General features: G+C 32.8%; 1 protein-coding gene across 1 annotated transcript in view; it reads right to left on the bottom strand.

Annotated features, from left to right (window-relative positions):
* Window positions 1-19,875, bottom strand: part of LOC149424297 (neural-cadherin-like) — a 357,104-nt gene that overhangs the window by 183,728 nt on the left and 153,501 nt on the right. Inside the window, exon 2 of the mRNA XM_089651422.1 lies at window positions 6,743-7,136. Coding sequence (XP_089507548.1) covers window positions 6,743-6,800 — 58 coding nt within the window. The 5' untranslated portion in view covers window positions 6,801-7,136. The remainder of the gene's footprint in view (window positions 1-6,742; window positions 7,137-19,875) is intronic.

Here is a 19,875-nt window from a genome sequence, read left to right as displayed (position 1 = left end):
CGCTACGTTTGGCGACTTAGCATGGGTGCCCTGGTTCATGGGGTGAGGTTCGTCTACACTCTTTGTCTTCACCTACTGCTGGTAGTCCGAATCAGGAGAGACTGGTTGAAGGAGAATTTTCGACCTCGCCTTGCACCGCAGTGCGAGGGATGTATTCATTCGTCCGTCACTCCTGGACACTTCAACCCTAGATTCCTAAACAACCCCTATCCGTGTTTCCTTCCCAGGACTTCCTATCCTTCCTTTCCTTAAAAATATCCTCCACATAGCATCCCTGAAGATGACATACGACCCGAGTGATTTTTTTTACTCGGGGCCTCCTGTATGGAGCTAATCTAAAAAAAATTAAAATTGATTTTTTTTTCATTATTTCTTTGATATTTCTTCAAATTACTCCACCTATCTATAACCTTTATCATTTATTTATCAAACTTCAGCTCTTTTACCGACGAATTTAATAACCAATCGTAAACATATCTCCGTTCACGGACATTAGAGAACGAGGATTCAATTACTTTCTTAAATTCGGTAAACCATATTTCGTATACTTTTCGGTAAAATATTATTTTTTTTGCTTTTTGTGAAGAAATAAAATAATTTTTCACATTTTTATGTGAAGATCTGCAAATCACATCATCATAGTTATAGATATAAATATGCTATACAGTGAAATGTATTGTTGCAGCAAGCGAACCGTAAAACTGTAGTTCAACAAGAGAACAAAAACCGCTTCACAAACGGCATAATTGGAAACTTGCCAAAATCAAAAAGCTTTTTAGATCTCACCACCAGAAAATTATGGCTGTCTTCTCTTTGATTTTCATTATTCTGTAGCAAATTAAAAATCAATGATGGTAGTTTAATTTTTTGTAGAGATGTTCACAAAGCTTTTAGAAGCGTTTCAGATTTTTTTCAATAACGTGATTAAAGCGAAAAACGAAACGTGTTCGCAATATTTTCTTAGCATTTTAGTGCCCAAAAGTTCTCATTATTTTTATTTACATAAATAGAAATCTTGTGATTTTTTTTACTTCGTTCACGACTACCCAAATCAGACCGATAAAAAAATATTTATAAAATGTAAATATTTGAATATTAATTAAAATGCTGTTTATTATTGGTACTTTATAGTTTATTCACAAATTTGATTGAAATTTCACAATAACCAGTTGTAATAACCAATAAAAATTTCACAATAATGGACATAATTAATTTAATTAATTTCAATAACCAATTTCACAATAATGGACACAAAATTTGGTATTGTTAAATTTTATTTACGTCCTTCTTTGTGATTTAATAAAATAAAATCATATATTGAAAAAGAAGATATATTCTAATAAATCTAAATCAAACATGAAAGATTTTTTTTTCTTTTTCATGTTTCGCTTAGATTTATTAGTATTATGTTCTTCTTCAATGATATATTACTTTGATTGGTATAACCTACTTTATACTTTTGTAAGAAGTCCATAAGCATCCTATATAAATAAAAATCAGATGTGTTTTTTCAGACACAATTTAGGTTACACACCGATTCTTAAGAACTATGTAATCATTCAAAACGATAGCAGCCAAAAATAAGGGGGAAATTATATCTTTAATTCGGAATTTGAAATATAAGATCAACAAAAATGATATTTATTAATTAGAGCGGTTGAATACGTCTTCCCGGTAAGACCGGTAAGAAATCTTGAGTTCGATTTCCAGTTAAGACCGCTATCTTTTTAGTTTTGTGTGTCTTGTTCTATTTCGTTTCCAACAAATAAATTAGTTGATAAATTAGAGTGGCTATTGAGTGACCTTAATTTAAATAAGTTTGTGAAGCACGCTAATTCTATACCCATCAGATAGGACTAGATACTCGGAACGAGTAATAAATGGAGGTTTATTAGTGGCTCCGGGAGTGAGTTCCCGGATTCTGGAAGCACGGCGCACCGATGTTTGAGCAAATGTCCTGGGGCATTAGTTCAGTTCAGTGGAAAAGACATGTAACCCCTATTGCCGATTTACCCCGATGTACGTACTACAGAATTAAAGTTCCCTAAGTACATTCATTACTGATTTTGATAAAATCCTTTAAAATAAGATTTGCCAGCGACTTGTACCTAAATTAATAGGTCGTGTTATGTAATAATCAAAACAAGAATAAGGTAGATACATTAAAAATAGAATAAAATTCAGGGTGAAAACTCTCGAACGGTGAGCTATGTCTTCGTAAAACATATTGTCAGCTTATAGATTCTTTGCGATTTGTGAAGGTTTCTAAAGCAACATACCTTGCTCCATTTTTTTATTCATTATTGAAATATGGTGCATCCACCATCGACATCACCCAGTTTTATAAACTTGAGTGATGTCGATTACTCCGAGTATCTGGTCCGTTATAAATCGAAAAAATGAGTCTGAATGAAATTTTCCTCTGAAATCATAAGATATGTAAGTAGGTACTTAAATACCTATTTGCTTTACTATAAAATATGTGTATTTTACTTCACATTTTGTATTTATTTCTAATAAGGTTTTATACGAATTATCCAAAGAAACATCACTATCTCAATAACAATTATTTTTTCAAACTTTCTTCAGGTACCATAATTTTGTAAAAATTTGAGTCTAAATAAACACGATTTCGCTTTTCCAAAAATAATCTTTTCTGAACCACCAAACGGATACTATCTTTAAACGATAGCGGAACATACAAAAAAATACAAACGGACGAAATTTAAAACGGTCGAGTTGAAATAAGATTTTTCAAAGTCAGGTTTCTCTCCATACTTATTAGGAGAAAGCAATGATTGCTTTGGTAAATCAATCAGTCAAAAAAAATTAAGAAAAATGTTTACGTTATTACATCATTTGTTTTTGATAAAACGAAGGAACAAAATCATATAAAATAACGTAGAAATACTCCTAAGGGAACATAAATAACAAAGTACTATGTGCGTAATGAGAATAATTTATCTTTCTCTCTCTAAGAAGTTGTATTTTATTCAGAGATTATAAGGCCTATAATCACTAGGACGTTCCAATTCATGGACCAGAGCTCGATACGCCTCTCAATAAAATTCTTAGTAAAAAGCACAACCCGCTCAAGAGAAATTTCAATGGCTTGACTCACCTGGCTTCTTCCATCGGGTAAAATAAAGCTATATTAACCATACCCTTGGATTGATTATACTGAAATTAATTTATTCGTGCTATTTTTTACTTTCTTACGAAATTGCAGTTCAGTTTCAATTACATTGCCGATAAATTGACATTCATTGAAATATTATTTTTACACTGCATACAAAATAAGTAAAATAATTAAAATGCGACGCCTCTCTAAATTTCTGGAGTATGTGAAAGAAATGTGATTGGTTCTGCTTTCTATCCACCAGATTCGCGGTATTTGCAACCAACACAAAATAACAAATCAATGAATCAAATATTACCCTGTCTCTTAGATTGTGAATTCCAGGTCGTAAAAGAGGTTATGGAATAAATGGGCTCGCTTCGATCTCATCTTATTCAGAGTGGGAATTTCCATTGCTGAATCATCGCAACACGCTCTTTACCTTCTGAGGTGCCGAGCCATCTGCTTTTCAAAGTATCTGATAACCTAAAATGTTACAAACAGATATAACAAAACATACCGATCAATAAACATGGGTGATTTTCGTTGGAAGAATGTATACTCACATCCTTATAAAAATGATATGATGTTTTAAGGTGTAAATTAATTCATTAAAACAAGTCATTCAACTCCATTCAAAACACTGCAGATTGTGTCAATAAATATTATAAATATTTTTTTTTTCAAAAGAAACATATTGTGTCATGACATTTAAACTCACTTGTTGATGTATTTTCACTGCCTACAGGTTTCGGTACCTCCGTACTATCATCAGGACTGTTATAAAAATAATGATATCAAATACTGAAGTACACATATTATCTAGAAAGAAAAGGACAGTATACTAGAGTTGGACAGTGCGTCAGTTGTGTTACTTAAAAGTTTCAGTTATGTTACAGTTGTCCTACACAAAAATGGTTTAAGTTTTAAGACTTAACGATTTAGAAGATTCGAAAAGAAAAAAAATCGGTAAATTCAAAGGTTGAAATCATTAATAACCAATTAAATTTAACCTTCAGAACAATTCTAAGTATGTTCCCCCATTACTTCACTTATCCCACACCCCCTCCCCCATTCTGCCACAACTGACGCACTTCTATATTTTATAGCATTATTTTTATAACAGACCTGATGTATAATCCAGTAGACAGTGAAAATATATCAATAAAGTGACTTGAAACCAAGTATTTTGTTTTCATTTATTTAAAATATTATATTCGTAAATCATTTTGCAAAGGAGACCGATTTCTAAATTTAACAAACCTTTAATAATTCAATATTTTGAAAGCAAAGTGGTGCTTAATTATTAAATGACGACGCTCTGTTTGACAATCTATCAAAGAGTCAAAAAATATCAAGCCAGAAATATTGAAAATGATTGGAAATATTATATTAAATCGTTGGAATAACGAAACGGATTCGTAGTAAGCGCTTACCGAAATATTTCAATTTCTTACAGAAATAATTATCCATTTAATCCCTTCAACATGGATAATCCTATTCCATCAGGGTTTCATTGCGTTACGGTTTGTACTTTATGCTGACCCTACACAGCCCTGCGTCTATTGAATTGACGAAACGACTAATAACTACCCCTATTGATGAAATTCTCCAAAAGCTTTTGAAACCGACTACGTTCGCGAATGAAACATTCGGATTCAAATTGTAATGATTGTCCCGGGAGACACACGCTTTTTTATTTTGTTTTTTCTTTGTCGTTGATTGGAATTTATTTACACTTCGAACTATCGAATGATAAATCACAAGGTAGATTGCCTATACCTACTGATGTATTATCCAGTCGTCTAGTTCATTATAACTTGAAAGCTGTACAGTGTATATACCCAGATAAAATGTTAAAGGTGAACCTTACAATATGTAGTTACTTACTAAGTTACAAATTTTTGATAAATCATATATAAATTTATGAAATCTTAAATAAGTTTTAAAATATATGATAAACCATCGTGGTTGATTTTTTTTATACCCATGTGTGCAAAATCATACAACTTGGTATCAGGCCTTCAAGCAGAAACATTAATTCTTTTAGAGATAAGCTTTAGTAGAAGCATAATGCAATAGTTCTCAAAGAGTCAAGTGGCATCGTTGAGTAGGATGAAACTCTTCGAGGTCTGCATGGCCTTAGGATGTTAGTTATTAAACTATATTAGTATTAAATGGAAATTTGTTGTATTAAGGACTTACAAACTTCTTAACAAGAACGTGCTAAGGGAACCCAGTGCTTCCACTCGGTCACTTGGCGGTCAAAAGTTTTCATATTAATGTGCCCTCATTGTTCAGTTTGGTGGACATCTCTAGCCAGGGGCTTCTAGGTATCCAAGACCACCGGTATTTCGTTTGAATGTTTCCTTTACCTTGCAGGACGGAATGTTATTCTGAACGTAGACGTCAGGTAGAGTGATATATGTGTTATTCTCTTATCGATGGATCATATTGATCAGAGGAAGGTATCAATTCTAAATCTCTAGAAACCTATCGGCATTGGTCCCTCCAGCGTTGACAAAACCGTGCACAACATTTGTACGCTATTGAAATTTTCCCCGGGAGAATTGGTTATTTTTATGTTCGTTTTTGTGCTCAGTAGCTAGGCTGTGTATAGTATGTAATGACTTGCGTCTTCTATTTTTCCTCCCTTGTACAAGCATGGGCATCTTAAAAACTCAGGTACACTTCTTATTTTCTTTAAAAATGCCTGCTGCATAGTTTTTCCAAATATGCCATTCTGCCAAAAAGCAAGTAGATATATATTTACAGGTAATAGTTTTGGCAATTTTAAAAACTGCTTTTCTTTACGACTTATTTTTGCTGACATTTTATTTCCGTAATAGGACATTTGAAATATAAGGGCTCAAATCAACGCGTGTCGTTGGATTAACTACGTTTTCTCTTTCATAAATAGAGTTAAATCACGAGAGGCAGAAAAGATTTAATTTTTACGGGTGTAGTAAATGCTTTCAGTATCGCGTCAGTGAAATTAACCATTTTGAATTGATACATTACTTAAAACAGCCAAAGCTATATTATTTAATGAACGGTGGTTAATTTTCTAACAATCTCTACACATAATTTATAGGAATAAATTTTGAAATTTATGCCAATCAAGGTAATATTTAATAATTGAAGAAGAAGATAACATTAATAAATCTGAACGAAACGTGGAACAGAACACGATACAGAAAATAAAAAAGGTAACGGTTGCAGCTGGGAATCGAACCCAAGACCTTACTTTATAAATTTAAAACCGGATTAGTATTTCTAAGGCACTATATAGGTTACAAATAAACAGAATTCTGTGATAGCAAAGATAACAGCTAAAAATACGGTAATTAGTTGAGGAAAATATTGTTCATTTTAAGGATGAGATAATAATCATAACTATCATGGGATCGACAAAAACATTGTAAAATAATCTGGTATAAATGGCCGACAGTTTAAAGGAATTGTTCCGGTAAGACAGAGATCCTGATCATATTTGTAAGATAAATTTAGTCACCAAAATATATTATAACAGATTTCCAGAAAATGAATATCAGGGGAGAGAAGTACTGCAAATAAAAAATGATTATTTTGCATATGACAGATTAATTGACGGAAAGTACTTACCGATCATCAACCTCACAAGGCACGCCACGAGGAGATTGGGGTCAATAGAGTGCCCCATTATGAGAACTAATTTACTAACTTATTCTCTGGCTCTTCTTCTTCAAGCTGATGCAAATAATTCATTTGAACTGGAAATTATACCGTCTTGCTCATTGTTTGTCTCGGACTCGGAAAATGTTAATTAGTTATTTAACTTCACCACTGTTCAACTAAATATATTTTAACAATCTCATTACAATTCCTTGCAACTTTGTACTATTCTCATAATTTGGTTATATATCAATAAATACCCCGTATTGTTATATTTGTAATAATTCCAGAGTCTTTGAAGAAATCTCAAAGTAGTTTCATATTTGAAATTCTTGATGGTCTGAGTAGCGCACCGAACTTAAATCTGAAACAAGAAGAAAAATATGATATAATTTCAAAGCAAAATAGTTTCAACGATTTTATTTGTACAACAAGAAATAAAATGAATAACATGCAATAACATTGATGATGAAGTTACGCTTAATGTAACTAATTTAATTTCTGGAAAACAACTCGTTAGTTGGACAATTGAATCAAATAACTTTCAGAGGAATAGTTATTTTTTATTCGAATGGTGTAGCAAATATCTAGCACGGATATGCGCTACTTTACTAATGTTGGGTTTAAATTATATGCCATGGAATTAAAAATTTTATGATTATCAAAAAATAACCTTGCCCAAACTTTTATGTTAAGGCGATGCCATACGTAATAATGCAAAATCATGTGTTTTTGGTTTGAAAATTTAGTCGCCTAGAAATGTTTGACCTTGGCAAACATTTCTTTGAAATATTCGAGTATTTTTTAGATAAGTCTTTTTATAAGCCCAGAAAAAATAATGTATAAGGCCTATGATAACTGCGTTAAAGTTCAAAATCTCCTACTTACGAACCCATTTTCGGTTATGATTTTATTGTAAAATATGGCAAATTAAGTTATTTATAAAATGATGGAAAAAAAAAAATATTTATGCCTGAACATCCACAAAATAAAATAAAAGGCACTTTTTGGCCATGTTTTTTTCTTGCATAAATCAAAACAGGCGGATGGTGTTAAGCGAGAATTCAAACCTTATCGCCATTTACTTAAGGGTTGTTATTGATAGCGGCTCAATTAAAAATATTACACGACGTAGTGCATCACCTTAAAATTCAAATTATTTTTTTACATTAACCCCATACGGACGAGGCCTTGAGGAAAAATATTTCCCTCAGGGCCTATGTTATCTTTGGAGATGCCGCGTGTAGGGTCTTTTTTTATTTTAAGAGAAGTTCTGGGAAGGAAAAAGGTTTGACGGTTGGGTAGGAATCTAGGGGTCAGTGCGTCTAGAAGTAACGGATATATGAATCCATCCCTCTCACTGCGGTGCAAGATGATGCGTCGACAGAAACCAGATCAGAGAGAGAGGTCAAGACCTGGACACACCTCGCCCCATGAACCTGGGCACCCCTGCAAGCCACCAAACATAGCGAACCACTTAGGGTTTGTTAAGTTGTTGGTTATCCAATAAATGGTTCCCGTGGCGGCGGTACCCATACCTGCCTAACAAATTTAACATAAAATTACACTAATAAATTTACATCCTATAATTTTGGTTTCAACCTAAATCGGTTGTTTGTCATAAATATTTACAAAAAATTATCAACCTCAATCGGTTGTTTGTCATAAATATTTACGAAAATTAGAAACACAAATTATCAACCTCAATCGGTTGTTTGTCATAAATATTTACAAAAATTAGAAACACAAATTTTCAACCGAAATCTGTTGTTTGTCATAAATATTTACAAAAATTATCAACCTCAACCGGTTGTGTGTCATAAATGTTTACAAAAATTATAAACACAAAATATATCATCAATCGTAATCGGTTGTTTGTCATAAATATTTAAATTTAACATATTTCCACGTACTATTTTGTAGTGTTACGCAATGATATGCAAATGACAATACCTTAAAATCACTCATTAAAACCCAAAAAGCCATAGTGAAAATTATTTTGAAAGTCCCCGTAAAAATAAATGCCGTCAATGGGAACCGGTCAGGTGCTCTGAATCCACTGAGATATGTCGGCTTATTTCCCACCCACCAAATGATTCAATACGTACTAGTACCTCAGTCAAAAATTACTGCTTATTATATTTTTACCCGTTGGCGGCATTTATTTTTACTCGGGAGATGTTTTCAATTTGTATTAGTATTTCGGATGACTAATTATTGCTTATAATTATTTGCTATTCTTTATGCCAAGCATAAAACCTTGTCTTATAAACGTTAGTTTATCATTAAAAAATAACTACATAACCAAGTTAATAAAGTTTTTGTTTCTTCACTTTCCACGACTTTATATAACTTTTTAAAGATGTGATGAATTATCATTGTGATGATTTATCCGGTTACCACCTCCCCCAATCCAACACGTCCTGCGGATATTCCGGCATTAACGTGGCCTATTGCCGCTATTACCATGTTCTCGGTGATCGAGAGGTCGATGTCTTCATATGTGGTTGAATAAGTTTCGTTTGAAGAAGTTATCTGTCTTGGGATAAAAAAGTGTGTCATGATATATTAGCAATAGCTACAGAGCTTTAAAGATTGCCTTCCTTTGCAGAACTTTAATTGATTTTAAGTTCTTAGATTGTATAAGAACCTTCTATATTTCATTAGTTAGAAGTCAAATGGAATAGAATTCACCTATTTGGTCATATAAAGTTCACTCTTACAATATAGAAAGAGTTCAGCACAAATGTCTGAGGTACGTAAATTTGAATACATTATTTTGTCAGTTTGATGAATCAATTGCATCGGACAGAATAATTTTGTCAGACTCGGTTAAGTCATTAACCATCTAGTTTACAACCCTGCCATCGTTTTACTATTAAATCCCATGTGCCAACTAGAAACACAAGAAAAATGTAACATTCTTCTGCTTTACATACACAACCAACTATCAGACACACTCACTAACCAATAGAATGATGATTTGGTAAACAAGTTTGGGGGTACTATTGATATATTGACTCCATTTATAGAACTAAGCTTAATCTATACCGGCACTTTATTGAATCCTACAAATTATAGTAGCGTTGGTAATGTAGTTTTAGAGATTTGTCTTGTTGTTATTAGTATTTTTCTAGTTTACATATGATTTTATGTTACTGTTACATCTTTTACTTATATTGTTTCGTATTCAGTTTTTCAGTTAAATGTTATTTTATACTTTAAAAAAGATGTTCATATTTTTCGTTAGTTCACTAGGTATTTATATTCTCATCCTCAAAACCATTTAAAAGCGCGGCTGGGCGTAAAACCAAGAAAATTAAATAAAATTATTATTATTTTACGCTGAGGAAGGAAAGGCTGTTCCGAAACCTGTCGATTTTTATTCAAAAATATATTGTTTCAAACAAAGTACTTTTGTTTCATTTTCTAAAATAAAATAGACTCTTTGCCTTTATTGAAGTAGTATGTTTTTCCCGTTTTCCCAGGCCATAAAAGGTATTTGAGAAATCGAAGATTTCACGGATCAATGTGATATAAATATTATGGAGAGTGAAAACATTCTACACAAAGTGTACTGAGATTTTTTTTATAGTTTTTTTGGTTTTGTTTCAAAACTACTTAAATAAGTAATACTTAAATAAGTAGTTGTGAAACAAAATGATACTTAAATAAGCATCCTTTGATTCATAAGCAGTTCATAAAAAAATACCCAAAAATTAATTACAAGCCTAAAATACTATAGTAAAAAACCTGGTGAAAATTTTATTCATTTGATTAACGACCATCTTAAAATAAAATAAACGAACCAAAAATTATAAATATGGAAACTGACATAGTATAGTTCATGGAAAAATATGTAGGTACATTTTTTATATAGCTAAAGAGGGTTATCTGTTACATAAACTTGAAATTTCTGAATATTTCTAAGGTATTTATAATATGCTATATATATTATATATGCTCCTTTTTGAAGATGTTTGAAAACAAAAAACCATTTTAAGAAAATATGTAGATAAAATAACCTTTCAGATTTTGTATTTGAAATATGCTTTGATATTTACGAAATGGAATATTTTAATTTCAAGCATGAAAAAAGTTGAAAAAACACACCTTTTTTAACTACGGACGTTGAAAAATTGTAGAGAATGCGAAATTTCGCAAACAAAATCCTTTTATTTAGGGAATCTGCAAGAAAACCATCACCTCACTTTTTATCTCATTGGTACAATAATATTTCAAAAAGAATAACAACAACAAAAAATAAGATTTTGAGTTCATTGTCAGCGCAATTTAACCATTGATTTCTACTATTTATGATATACCTATATCATACATAAAACATTTTATGTTATTAAAAATATCACTTTCATAGAATTCCTATTAAATTCACGCGTTCAATTAAAAATGAATACCTCTAAAATAACTTCACTTTTTCGAGAAGGGAATTTCACATTGACAGTTCTATCGGAGCCCCAGTAAAAGATTTTTTTATAAGTACAAACCCGAATCTTAACTTTTACAGTATTTATACAACGTGTAACAAAAACACCGTTTAACCCTAGATTCATAATCATTCGTCCCACAGACCGGGCAAAACGTAAATTTGTTTCTAGTGCCTCGAGTGAAAGAGATGGAATGATGACCTCTCAAGTACCTTTCTAGATCACTTGTTCATTAGCAACGCGGGTGCGATTGCCTCGCAGTGAAGTCTTGTGGACAAGTTATAGACCTTTGAACGTCTGAGAGACGAATGTTTATGAATAGTGTAACATTTGACGAGACTGCAAGTTATTTTGAAAACATTGTTTTTGATGAGTTCTGGTTATACATAGTAAAAGTAAGTATATGATTTTATTCTATATGAGTTATTATTTATATTTATATCTTATTTTATCGTTCAAAATGTATTGTTGTGTGTATTTTACATCAAATCTTTTTATTTTATTTTAGAATGGATGATCGGCAAATTGATGACTATTTGAATCGTTTATCCGATTCTGGTGATGATGATTTTACCAGTCAGCAAAAGGATGTAGAAATCAGTGATGTCGAAGATCATGTGGAATTAGATGAAATGGTCCCGACAGATTCCGATAGTGATAACGACATGGTTACGTAAAAGACACGAAATGCCAACTTTGAAGAGATGCCTAAAAAGGAAAATCGCCGAAGTTTTAGATGAAATGCCTACTATTGCCACACCTGGTCCAAGTGGTACTCAAAAAAAGTTTTGTGGTTATTGTGACAAGGTTCCAATGCAAGCAATTCAAAAAGTATATGCGCATGGACCATCACGGCCCCATGTGTGTGGAATGTACCGATGAGATTTATTTTTAACTCGTTAATTATTTTTTTTGTTACCTAATTGAACATATTAAAGAGTCCCATACTTAATTTATTTATTTTATTTACAAGTACCCCAAAACACGTCACTTAAATTTTGTCGTCTGTGAGATGAATGTTTATCAATAATGTTCCTTTTAGACAGAAATGCTATTTTAAAAGTTTTTAAAGATTCTGAAAGGTCCTCAACGCGAAGTATAAGACCTAGAACATCTGAGAACATGTATGTACCTAGATGCAATACGACAGCTGCACAACATCATCATGAATATATAGGCCCAAAGTTATTTTTACCGGATACAATAAAAAGTGAGAAAAATTATTTTTAATTTAAAAAAAAACTTTCGTTGTATTTTTACAGATAAGATTGACTTACTTTTATCGATGATTTTCAGATACATTCTGTTGCTTATATTTTTGTTGATTTTTCGTTGATTTTTGTTGATATTCTGTTCTTATTGTACAATATTTTGTAGTATTTTACAGTATTTTTGAAAATATTTTTTTTTCCATTTTTGTAACTGTAAATATTATTATCTATATATATAAGCACATATACTAGCTCCCCAGTTTGACCCGAGAATATTTCTCTACAAATTGGGTAAACAAAAAAAGTGATGTCTGATATGAAATGTAATATATTTTTATCTCTTGTGAATATTTACTGTTTTTTCTAAATAAATAAAAATAAAAAAAAGATAAGGTTATGAATCTAGGGTTAACAGTTGTGAAGTGATTTTTTTTAGTAAGGCTGTAATATTTAAAGCTTTGCCTTGGATATAATTTATTTTATTTACTTAGTTTAGAAAGTGTTCTGACATACTTTAAGTAAAACTAGTTAATTTTTATGTTTTACATTGTTCATTTTGAGTTTTATTCTTTTTTTTGAAGGTGTCTTTGAAGATTTTTTTACAAAATTGGTACGATACATCTAAGGCAGTAATTAAAATATGCTACCACAATCCTGAAAATCATACAAGTACCTACCTCTCTTTATCCATTTTCTAAAGTTTATTTTTTGAAACGTTTGACTTTGTTTTTTGTTACACTGGCTTTACTTAGATCATGGCGGAAACTATATTGCGAGGTGAAAATTTTAGAGTTGGTTGTTCGGTATTGTTTGTTGTTTCAGAAACAAACAGATATTCTGATCTATTGTAGATTGATTTATAGACTGTGGGTAAATTTGTTGATACCCTTTTCAACTGCTTTTATATCTCTATATGTTGCGTAAATTCATTCCGTAGAACGAAACTCTATTATTATCAGTAGAAAATAAGATCAAAGGCCAGGAATATTCTCTCCAGTGTTTGGTTTTCATCACTCAAGTTACGCATCCCTGACTACTTTTACAATTTACCCAACACCTCAATTCTGAACTCTGTACACATAAACATTGTTTGAACATTCTGAAATCTGTACACTAAATCCAACTTTTCGGTCGAGATAAAAGTTAGTACATGGTTGTATTTTATCTAACCTTTGAGGGTTAACTTATTTTGTATTTGAAACTCGATAAGAAAAACCTTTTGAATAGCAAATGAGTTTCAGCTAGATGTTCTTTACAGCTAGGAAGGTGTTGGAAAGTTTACCCCTAAAGATGTATATTTTCACAAGGTTCGGAAGCAACTTCCTGAGATTAAACTGAATTGGTTTATGAAATATTGAATGCGCTCGTTTCTCAGATAAATTTATTGCACTGGGGCGCATGTTTCAACATAATTTAATATGATTTACGACGGAGCTCCGTACTAAGTCGCATGTCTTAATAATTCATCCGGATATCTTCTTCAGTTTTATGCATAGTGCTCATCAGTCATAATAAGCCAACAGTTCAGTACACTTTCTTTAATCTGAATAGAAACAATTACACTTCGGGAGGCGGGTTTGGGTACCGCCACCCTGGGAAACATTTATTGGATAACCAACACCTCTGCCATAGGTCAACCAGAAGGGGTTCGATATGTTTGGAGATTTATAAGGGGTGCCCGGGTTCATCGGGTGAGGTGTTAAGGATACGTCTGCCCATCAGCTGCATACATGCCAGATCGCGAGAGGCTGGTTTGGAGAGACCCTTTTACCTCTCCTTCTGGTCTCTCGACCAATCGCCTTCCACCTCAGTGGGAGGGGTATATTTATGTATCGGTCACTCCTGGATACACTGATCCCTAGATTCCTACCCAACCCTCACACCTTTTACCTTCCCAAAAATTCCTTTTCATCTTTTCCTACCTCCTCAAAGCATCCCAAAATATGAAATACTCCCTGAGGGAAATTATTTTCCTCAGGCCTCCTGTGTAGGGTTAACGTAGAAAATTAAATAAAAATAACGCCCATAACCCACCCAGTGTCAACTATTATCTTTAATATGGTATCAATTTCCGCAATAGGAACCTTTCCTTGAGTATATTTCCTCCCAAATATTTACTCATTACGTTGTTTTACTTTTTACAAACCTAATATTCTGTGATACGTTTGATAATTTGTATACAGGGTGCGGCAGAGAGGACGGACGTTTTTGAGATGGGTAGTACTCTCTTCCTCCGTCTACGAGAGAGGTGGGGGGGGGGGTGCCGCTTGACTCGTTAGTTCCTAGCATTGTTTTACCAGTTGTCGTCATGGAGCCGTGGACGTTGGAGCACCGCGTTTTCGCCTATGATTGTTTCGTCCGAAATAATGAGTCAGTCACCGTCGTACAGCGTGAGTTTCGTCGCCACTTCAACATTCATCAGAATAGAGCTGTTCCCTCTCAAAACACCTTCCTTCATTGGGTTGAATCACTTCACAGGCGTGGTGAACTGATCAACAGAAGACCAAGAGGAGCTTCGCAAACAGTTCGAACTCCTGAAAATATTGAACGCGTTCGACAAGCCTTTCTTCGCAATCCGACTCGATCTGCGCGGAAACATGCTGCTGCAATTTGCCTCAGTGATCGTTCGGTAAGGCGAATTTCGCATATGGATCTCCGCTTTCACCCCTATAAATTGGTCTTTGTGCAACAGCTAGAGCCCGGAGATTATGCACAACGAATAAACTTCGCACGTGAGATGGAAGCACTGATTGATTAAAATGAGAACCTCATTTTGTTCATGAGTGACGAAGCCCACTTTCACCTAAACAACATGGTTAACAAGCAGAGTTTACGTTATTGGGCTAATGAAAATCCGCAACAGTTACACGAAAGACCGCTGCACAGCCCAAAAGTAACGGTTTGATGCGCTGTATCGCAAACTTGCATCATTGGCCCTTACTTCTTCGAAGACGGTAATGGTCGTGCTATTACCGTGAACTCAGAGCGCTACGTCAAAATGATCACCAACTTCTTTCTTCCCTGAATTACGACGGCGACGTGTTCCATTCCGATGTGTGTGGTCCCAGCTGGATGGGGCGACCGCCTACACAGCCAGAGCATCAATGGACGTTATTCACCCTCTCTTCCCTGGTCGCCTTATTTCCAGGTTTGGCGATGTTCATTGGCCTCCTCGGTCCCCAGATTTATCCATATGCATTTTTTTCTTATGGGGACACCTCAAGGCTAGAGTATACGAGAACAAACCCCGAACTCTGGACGAATTGAAGGACGCAATTCGCGTGGAAGTCGCCCAAGTTGAGAGAACGATGTTGAAGAGAGTCTACGCGAACTTCCAAGAACGCCTCCAGCACTGCATCAACGATTTTGGCCACCACATGTCTGATGTAATTTTCTAAACTTAACTGTTTCAAGTCAAAGCATTGAATTTTGTGGTATATGCCTAAATGACTTTCGACAGTCAATACGCAATGTCTAATTTCTAATGCCCTTTGAACCATCTTCATGCTTTGACTTATTATTATCTCCCATTCTTACTTTTATATATATATTTTTTTAATTTAACTTCCGATTTAGTTGTCCGGGTTAAATCTTCCCCAAAGGAAAAACTTAACCCTTCCACTCACTTTTCCACAAATGATCATCTAGTCAATCAACATTATGTAAGTGCATTATATAAGCAAAATAAATACAAAACAATACAAGAACAACACGTCAAATCACCAGAGATCAAATGGGAAAATAATTCACCGTCTCCAGATATTTTCATATCAGAGGGTTCGGCTCGGTAGAACTTCTAACAGGGCCTATAAATCCTACTGATCCCTCAACATAAATATTTAAAAAATCTTTTGTTATCCTACATGTATTCAAAATGACCGACTTTTGCATCTTTATATATAATTTTTTTGATAGATCTAATACGCCTAAATTTTTAATTAGAGAGCTAGGTATAATGCCAGTAGCCGAAATAACGAATGGTAATATTTTTATAGTCTGAGAATGCCAAATTCTTTTTATTTCATTTCCTAAATCTGTGTATTTTCTTATTTTTTCACTAACAGATTTTTGAATATTACAGGAATTTGGAATAGCGACATCAATGATATAAGTTATTTTTTTTAATTTTGTCATGTAAAACTATATCGGGTCTATTATGACTAATCGCTCGGTCTGTTAGTATAGTTTTATCATAATATATTTTATAAAATTCGTTTTCTAAAAATGAATTTGGTTCGTATTCATAATATGGTACTACATTACGGCAGTCAACCAAGTTATGTTTAATTACCAAATTTTGGTGAATTATTTTTAAAACTTGATTGTGCTTTAATGTATACTCGGACGGTGCTAATATAGAACATCCCGATATAATATGTTCTATAGTTTCCGGAAAAGCCAAACATTTTCTACACAAATCATCAATTTGATTTGTATCTTTGATTATATGCTTTCTATAATTTTTAGTATTAATGACTCTATCCTGAATGGCAAGCATAAATCCTTCTATTTCTGCGCTCAACTCTCCAATACTCAACCATTTGTTTGACGAAATTTTGTCAACATACGTTTGGTTGAGATAATTGAAGTGTTTTGCGTGTAAAATTTTATTTGACCAGGAATCTAATAATTCCTGGTTGGTATTTATAAAAATGTTGGCATTCTCATCGTATAAATTTAAAGGTGTAATATTTCTATCTGCCTTGCAAATTATTTTGTGCATTTCTGAGCTATGAGCTTTCCTATGGAAAAAAGTTCTTAGCATTTCTACCTGATTATGTTTCAAAGAAGTTATTTTGACTATACCTCTACCTCCTAAATTTCTAGGTAAATTAACTCGTTCTATAGCTGAATTTGGATGATGGCAATTAAACTTTGTTAGCGTAGTTCTAATTAATCTTTCTAAGTTATCTAAATCTGTATTAGACCATTTAATTATGCCAAATGAGTACGTTAATAGAGGTATTGCCCAAGTATTTATTGCTTTTACTAAATTTTTAGCAGATAGATTGCATTTTAAAATTTTCCTGATCCTAGTTTGAAATTTAATCCTAATATCATTTTTAATACTCTATGGTCTAATCTATTTGATTGTGGGTATCCTAAATACTTATAAACCTCATCCCTTTTCATACTAGTAATTTGGAAATTTCTAAATATACTCTCGTCCCCATCTACAATTTTGCCTTTCTCTATATGGATCGTTCTACATTTATCTAAACCAAAAGTCATTTTGATATCATCTGAAAAGTTTTTAACTACCTCGATCATTTTCTCTGAATTTTGTTCAGAATTCTAAAATAATTTTATGTCATCCATATATAATAAATGCGAAATTGTACTACTCTCCCTTGTATTACCCTTAACTTTTATTCCAAACTTGCTTTTAATTAACATTTTAGATAGAGGATTCAATGCTAAACAAAACCAAAGAGGACTCAATGAGTCTCCTTGAAAAATTCCTCTTTTAATTGAAATGCCCGGTATTACTATTTTATTACCTTTTAAATTGATAAGTAAATTGGTATTCCAAAAGGACATAATATTTTCCAGAAAGCTAATAATAATGGGGTTAATTTTATATATATTTAATACTTTGATCAGCCACGAGTGCGGGACACTTTATTGTCATTATTATTGTCTTCGCTCCTCATTTATATATGCTCTCCTTTCACTGTCATCTCTGTTTATAAAACTTATTCGTGTAATTAATATGTTGTTAATGGACTATTTGTCCGTAAATAAATAAATAAATAAATAAATGCTATTTCCTCGCAAATCTGATTCCATCAATAAATTTGTTTTTGAGTACAAATTAACTATTTTATGATTTTTTTAAAACCGTCCGTCCTCTCTGCCGCACCTTGTATTTGTCTAATATTTTACTACGTCACAAACCATCGATCCATCCAATTCACACTACTTATAGTGGTTTAATGGATTAATCATATAGAACGGAATAATACGGCCCCTCATAAAGCCCCTAAATATTATTATTTTCGTAATTTATTAAATATATTCGTAATTTTTATGAAATTTAGAAATAAACTAAACCTGTTTTAACGCGATACTTGAATACAGGTGTTTTATTTTTCTGTTGTTATGTAATTGAACACTTCTTCAAAGCACATCTCAGCACGATAACATCACATTACGTAGATTGCAGGTAGATTGAACCGATATACTGTTTTAATATTTGTTTTTATGTTTGGAGCAGTCAGATCCAGCAAATATGTACAGGAATAGAGCCTTTGCCTTTGTTCGTTATTTGGCCTAAGTGCAGAAAAAAATTAAGAATAATGTTTTTTTACGGATTTTGGGCGTATTTCGTACTGCGCTGACGTGTGTAGAGCCGAGGGTCACTTTTTAATAATTCGAGAACTATCTACACGCATTCAGAAAAATATTATTCTGAAAGGTTGCCATTAGAAATTCTTTGATTATAAATATTCTCTATATTTCCTGTATGAAAAATGAATGGTATAAAAATTAACCCTTTACATATTTCCTCTCTTTTGTATTCATAAGACGTTCACTTAGCATATTTCCTGGCAAAATCTCAAATATCGCAGAAGTATCTAAATAAAGAATACCTACTTCAACCGTTACTTTTCTAATACCCTCATTAATAAAGAACCCAAGGCATTACTATCTAACATCACTACTTCTGGGGTATTATAAGATTTGAATGTTTAGACAGTAAAAACCAGGTATCTTTTCCTTTTGTACTATCTTACCGAGCCAGATTATATGATCTTCTTTTAGGATATGGGTGGAAACATTCATTCAAATAATAAAAATATAGTTATTTTGTGAATATTTGTATCATTGAAACATTTTATCCTCAACGCTCTTGACGCCAGGGTATATATATATAATATTAATATTTCTTACCGAAACGATAAAAAACAGTTTTTTCCTTTAATATTTAACTTCAATCATTCTTCCCATTCGTTCGAGATTCGTGATATATAATAGATCTTTTATCTGTCAAATTCATTATGTAGTTTCCTCGCGTGTAATGAAACTCGTGACGGCTATGTTAGTTGATAACCAAGATTCTCACGAAGAGTATTCAACAACTTGCTGCACTCTAGTAATAAAATTTAACATCACATTCAGAGATAAGAGCAGTGTTATTGCGGGACTTACTTCGCATTACTTGCTTTAACAACCTCTGCTTACTAATACAAATCAGGGTGGATAGTACAGGATGGTGATCCACGATTTTAAATATTTAAAAGGATAATAGACATATTTATTACTATACCGTATTATATTTTCAAAACGAAAGCATTACAACAGTGATAAATAGTGAAAAACATGACTAGAATAAGATCCAAAATACGCTAGCAGAAGATCGACCGGAATCGCTGCGAAAGTCAGTGAGGGGACTTTGATGGAGCTACCCAAAGATATTAGAAGAACGAGATGTGCTATGAGCAGT

The sequence above is a fragment of the Hesperophylax consimilis genome, chromosome 4, assembly GCF_061612785.1.
Source record: "Hesperophylax consimilis isolate HC1 chromosome 4, BYU_Hcon_1.0, whole genome shotgun sequence".
NCBI classification, from domain to species: domain Eukaryota; kingdom Metazoa; phylum Arthropoda; class Insecta; order Trichoptera; family Limnephilidae; genus Hesperophylax; species Hesperophylax consimilis.
This window is presented reverse-complemented; position numbering and strand designations above follow the sequence as displayed.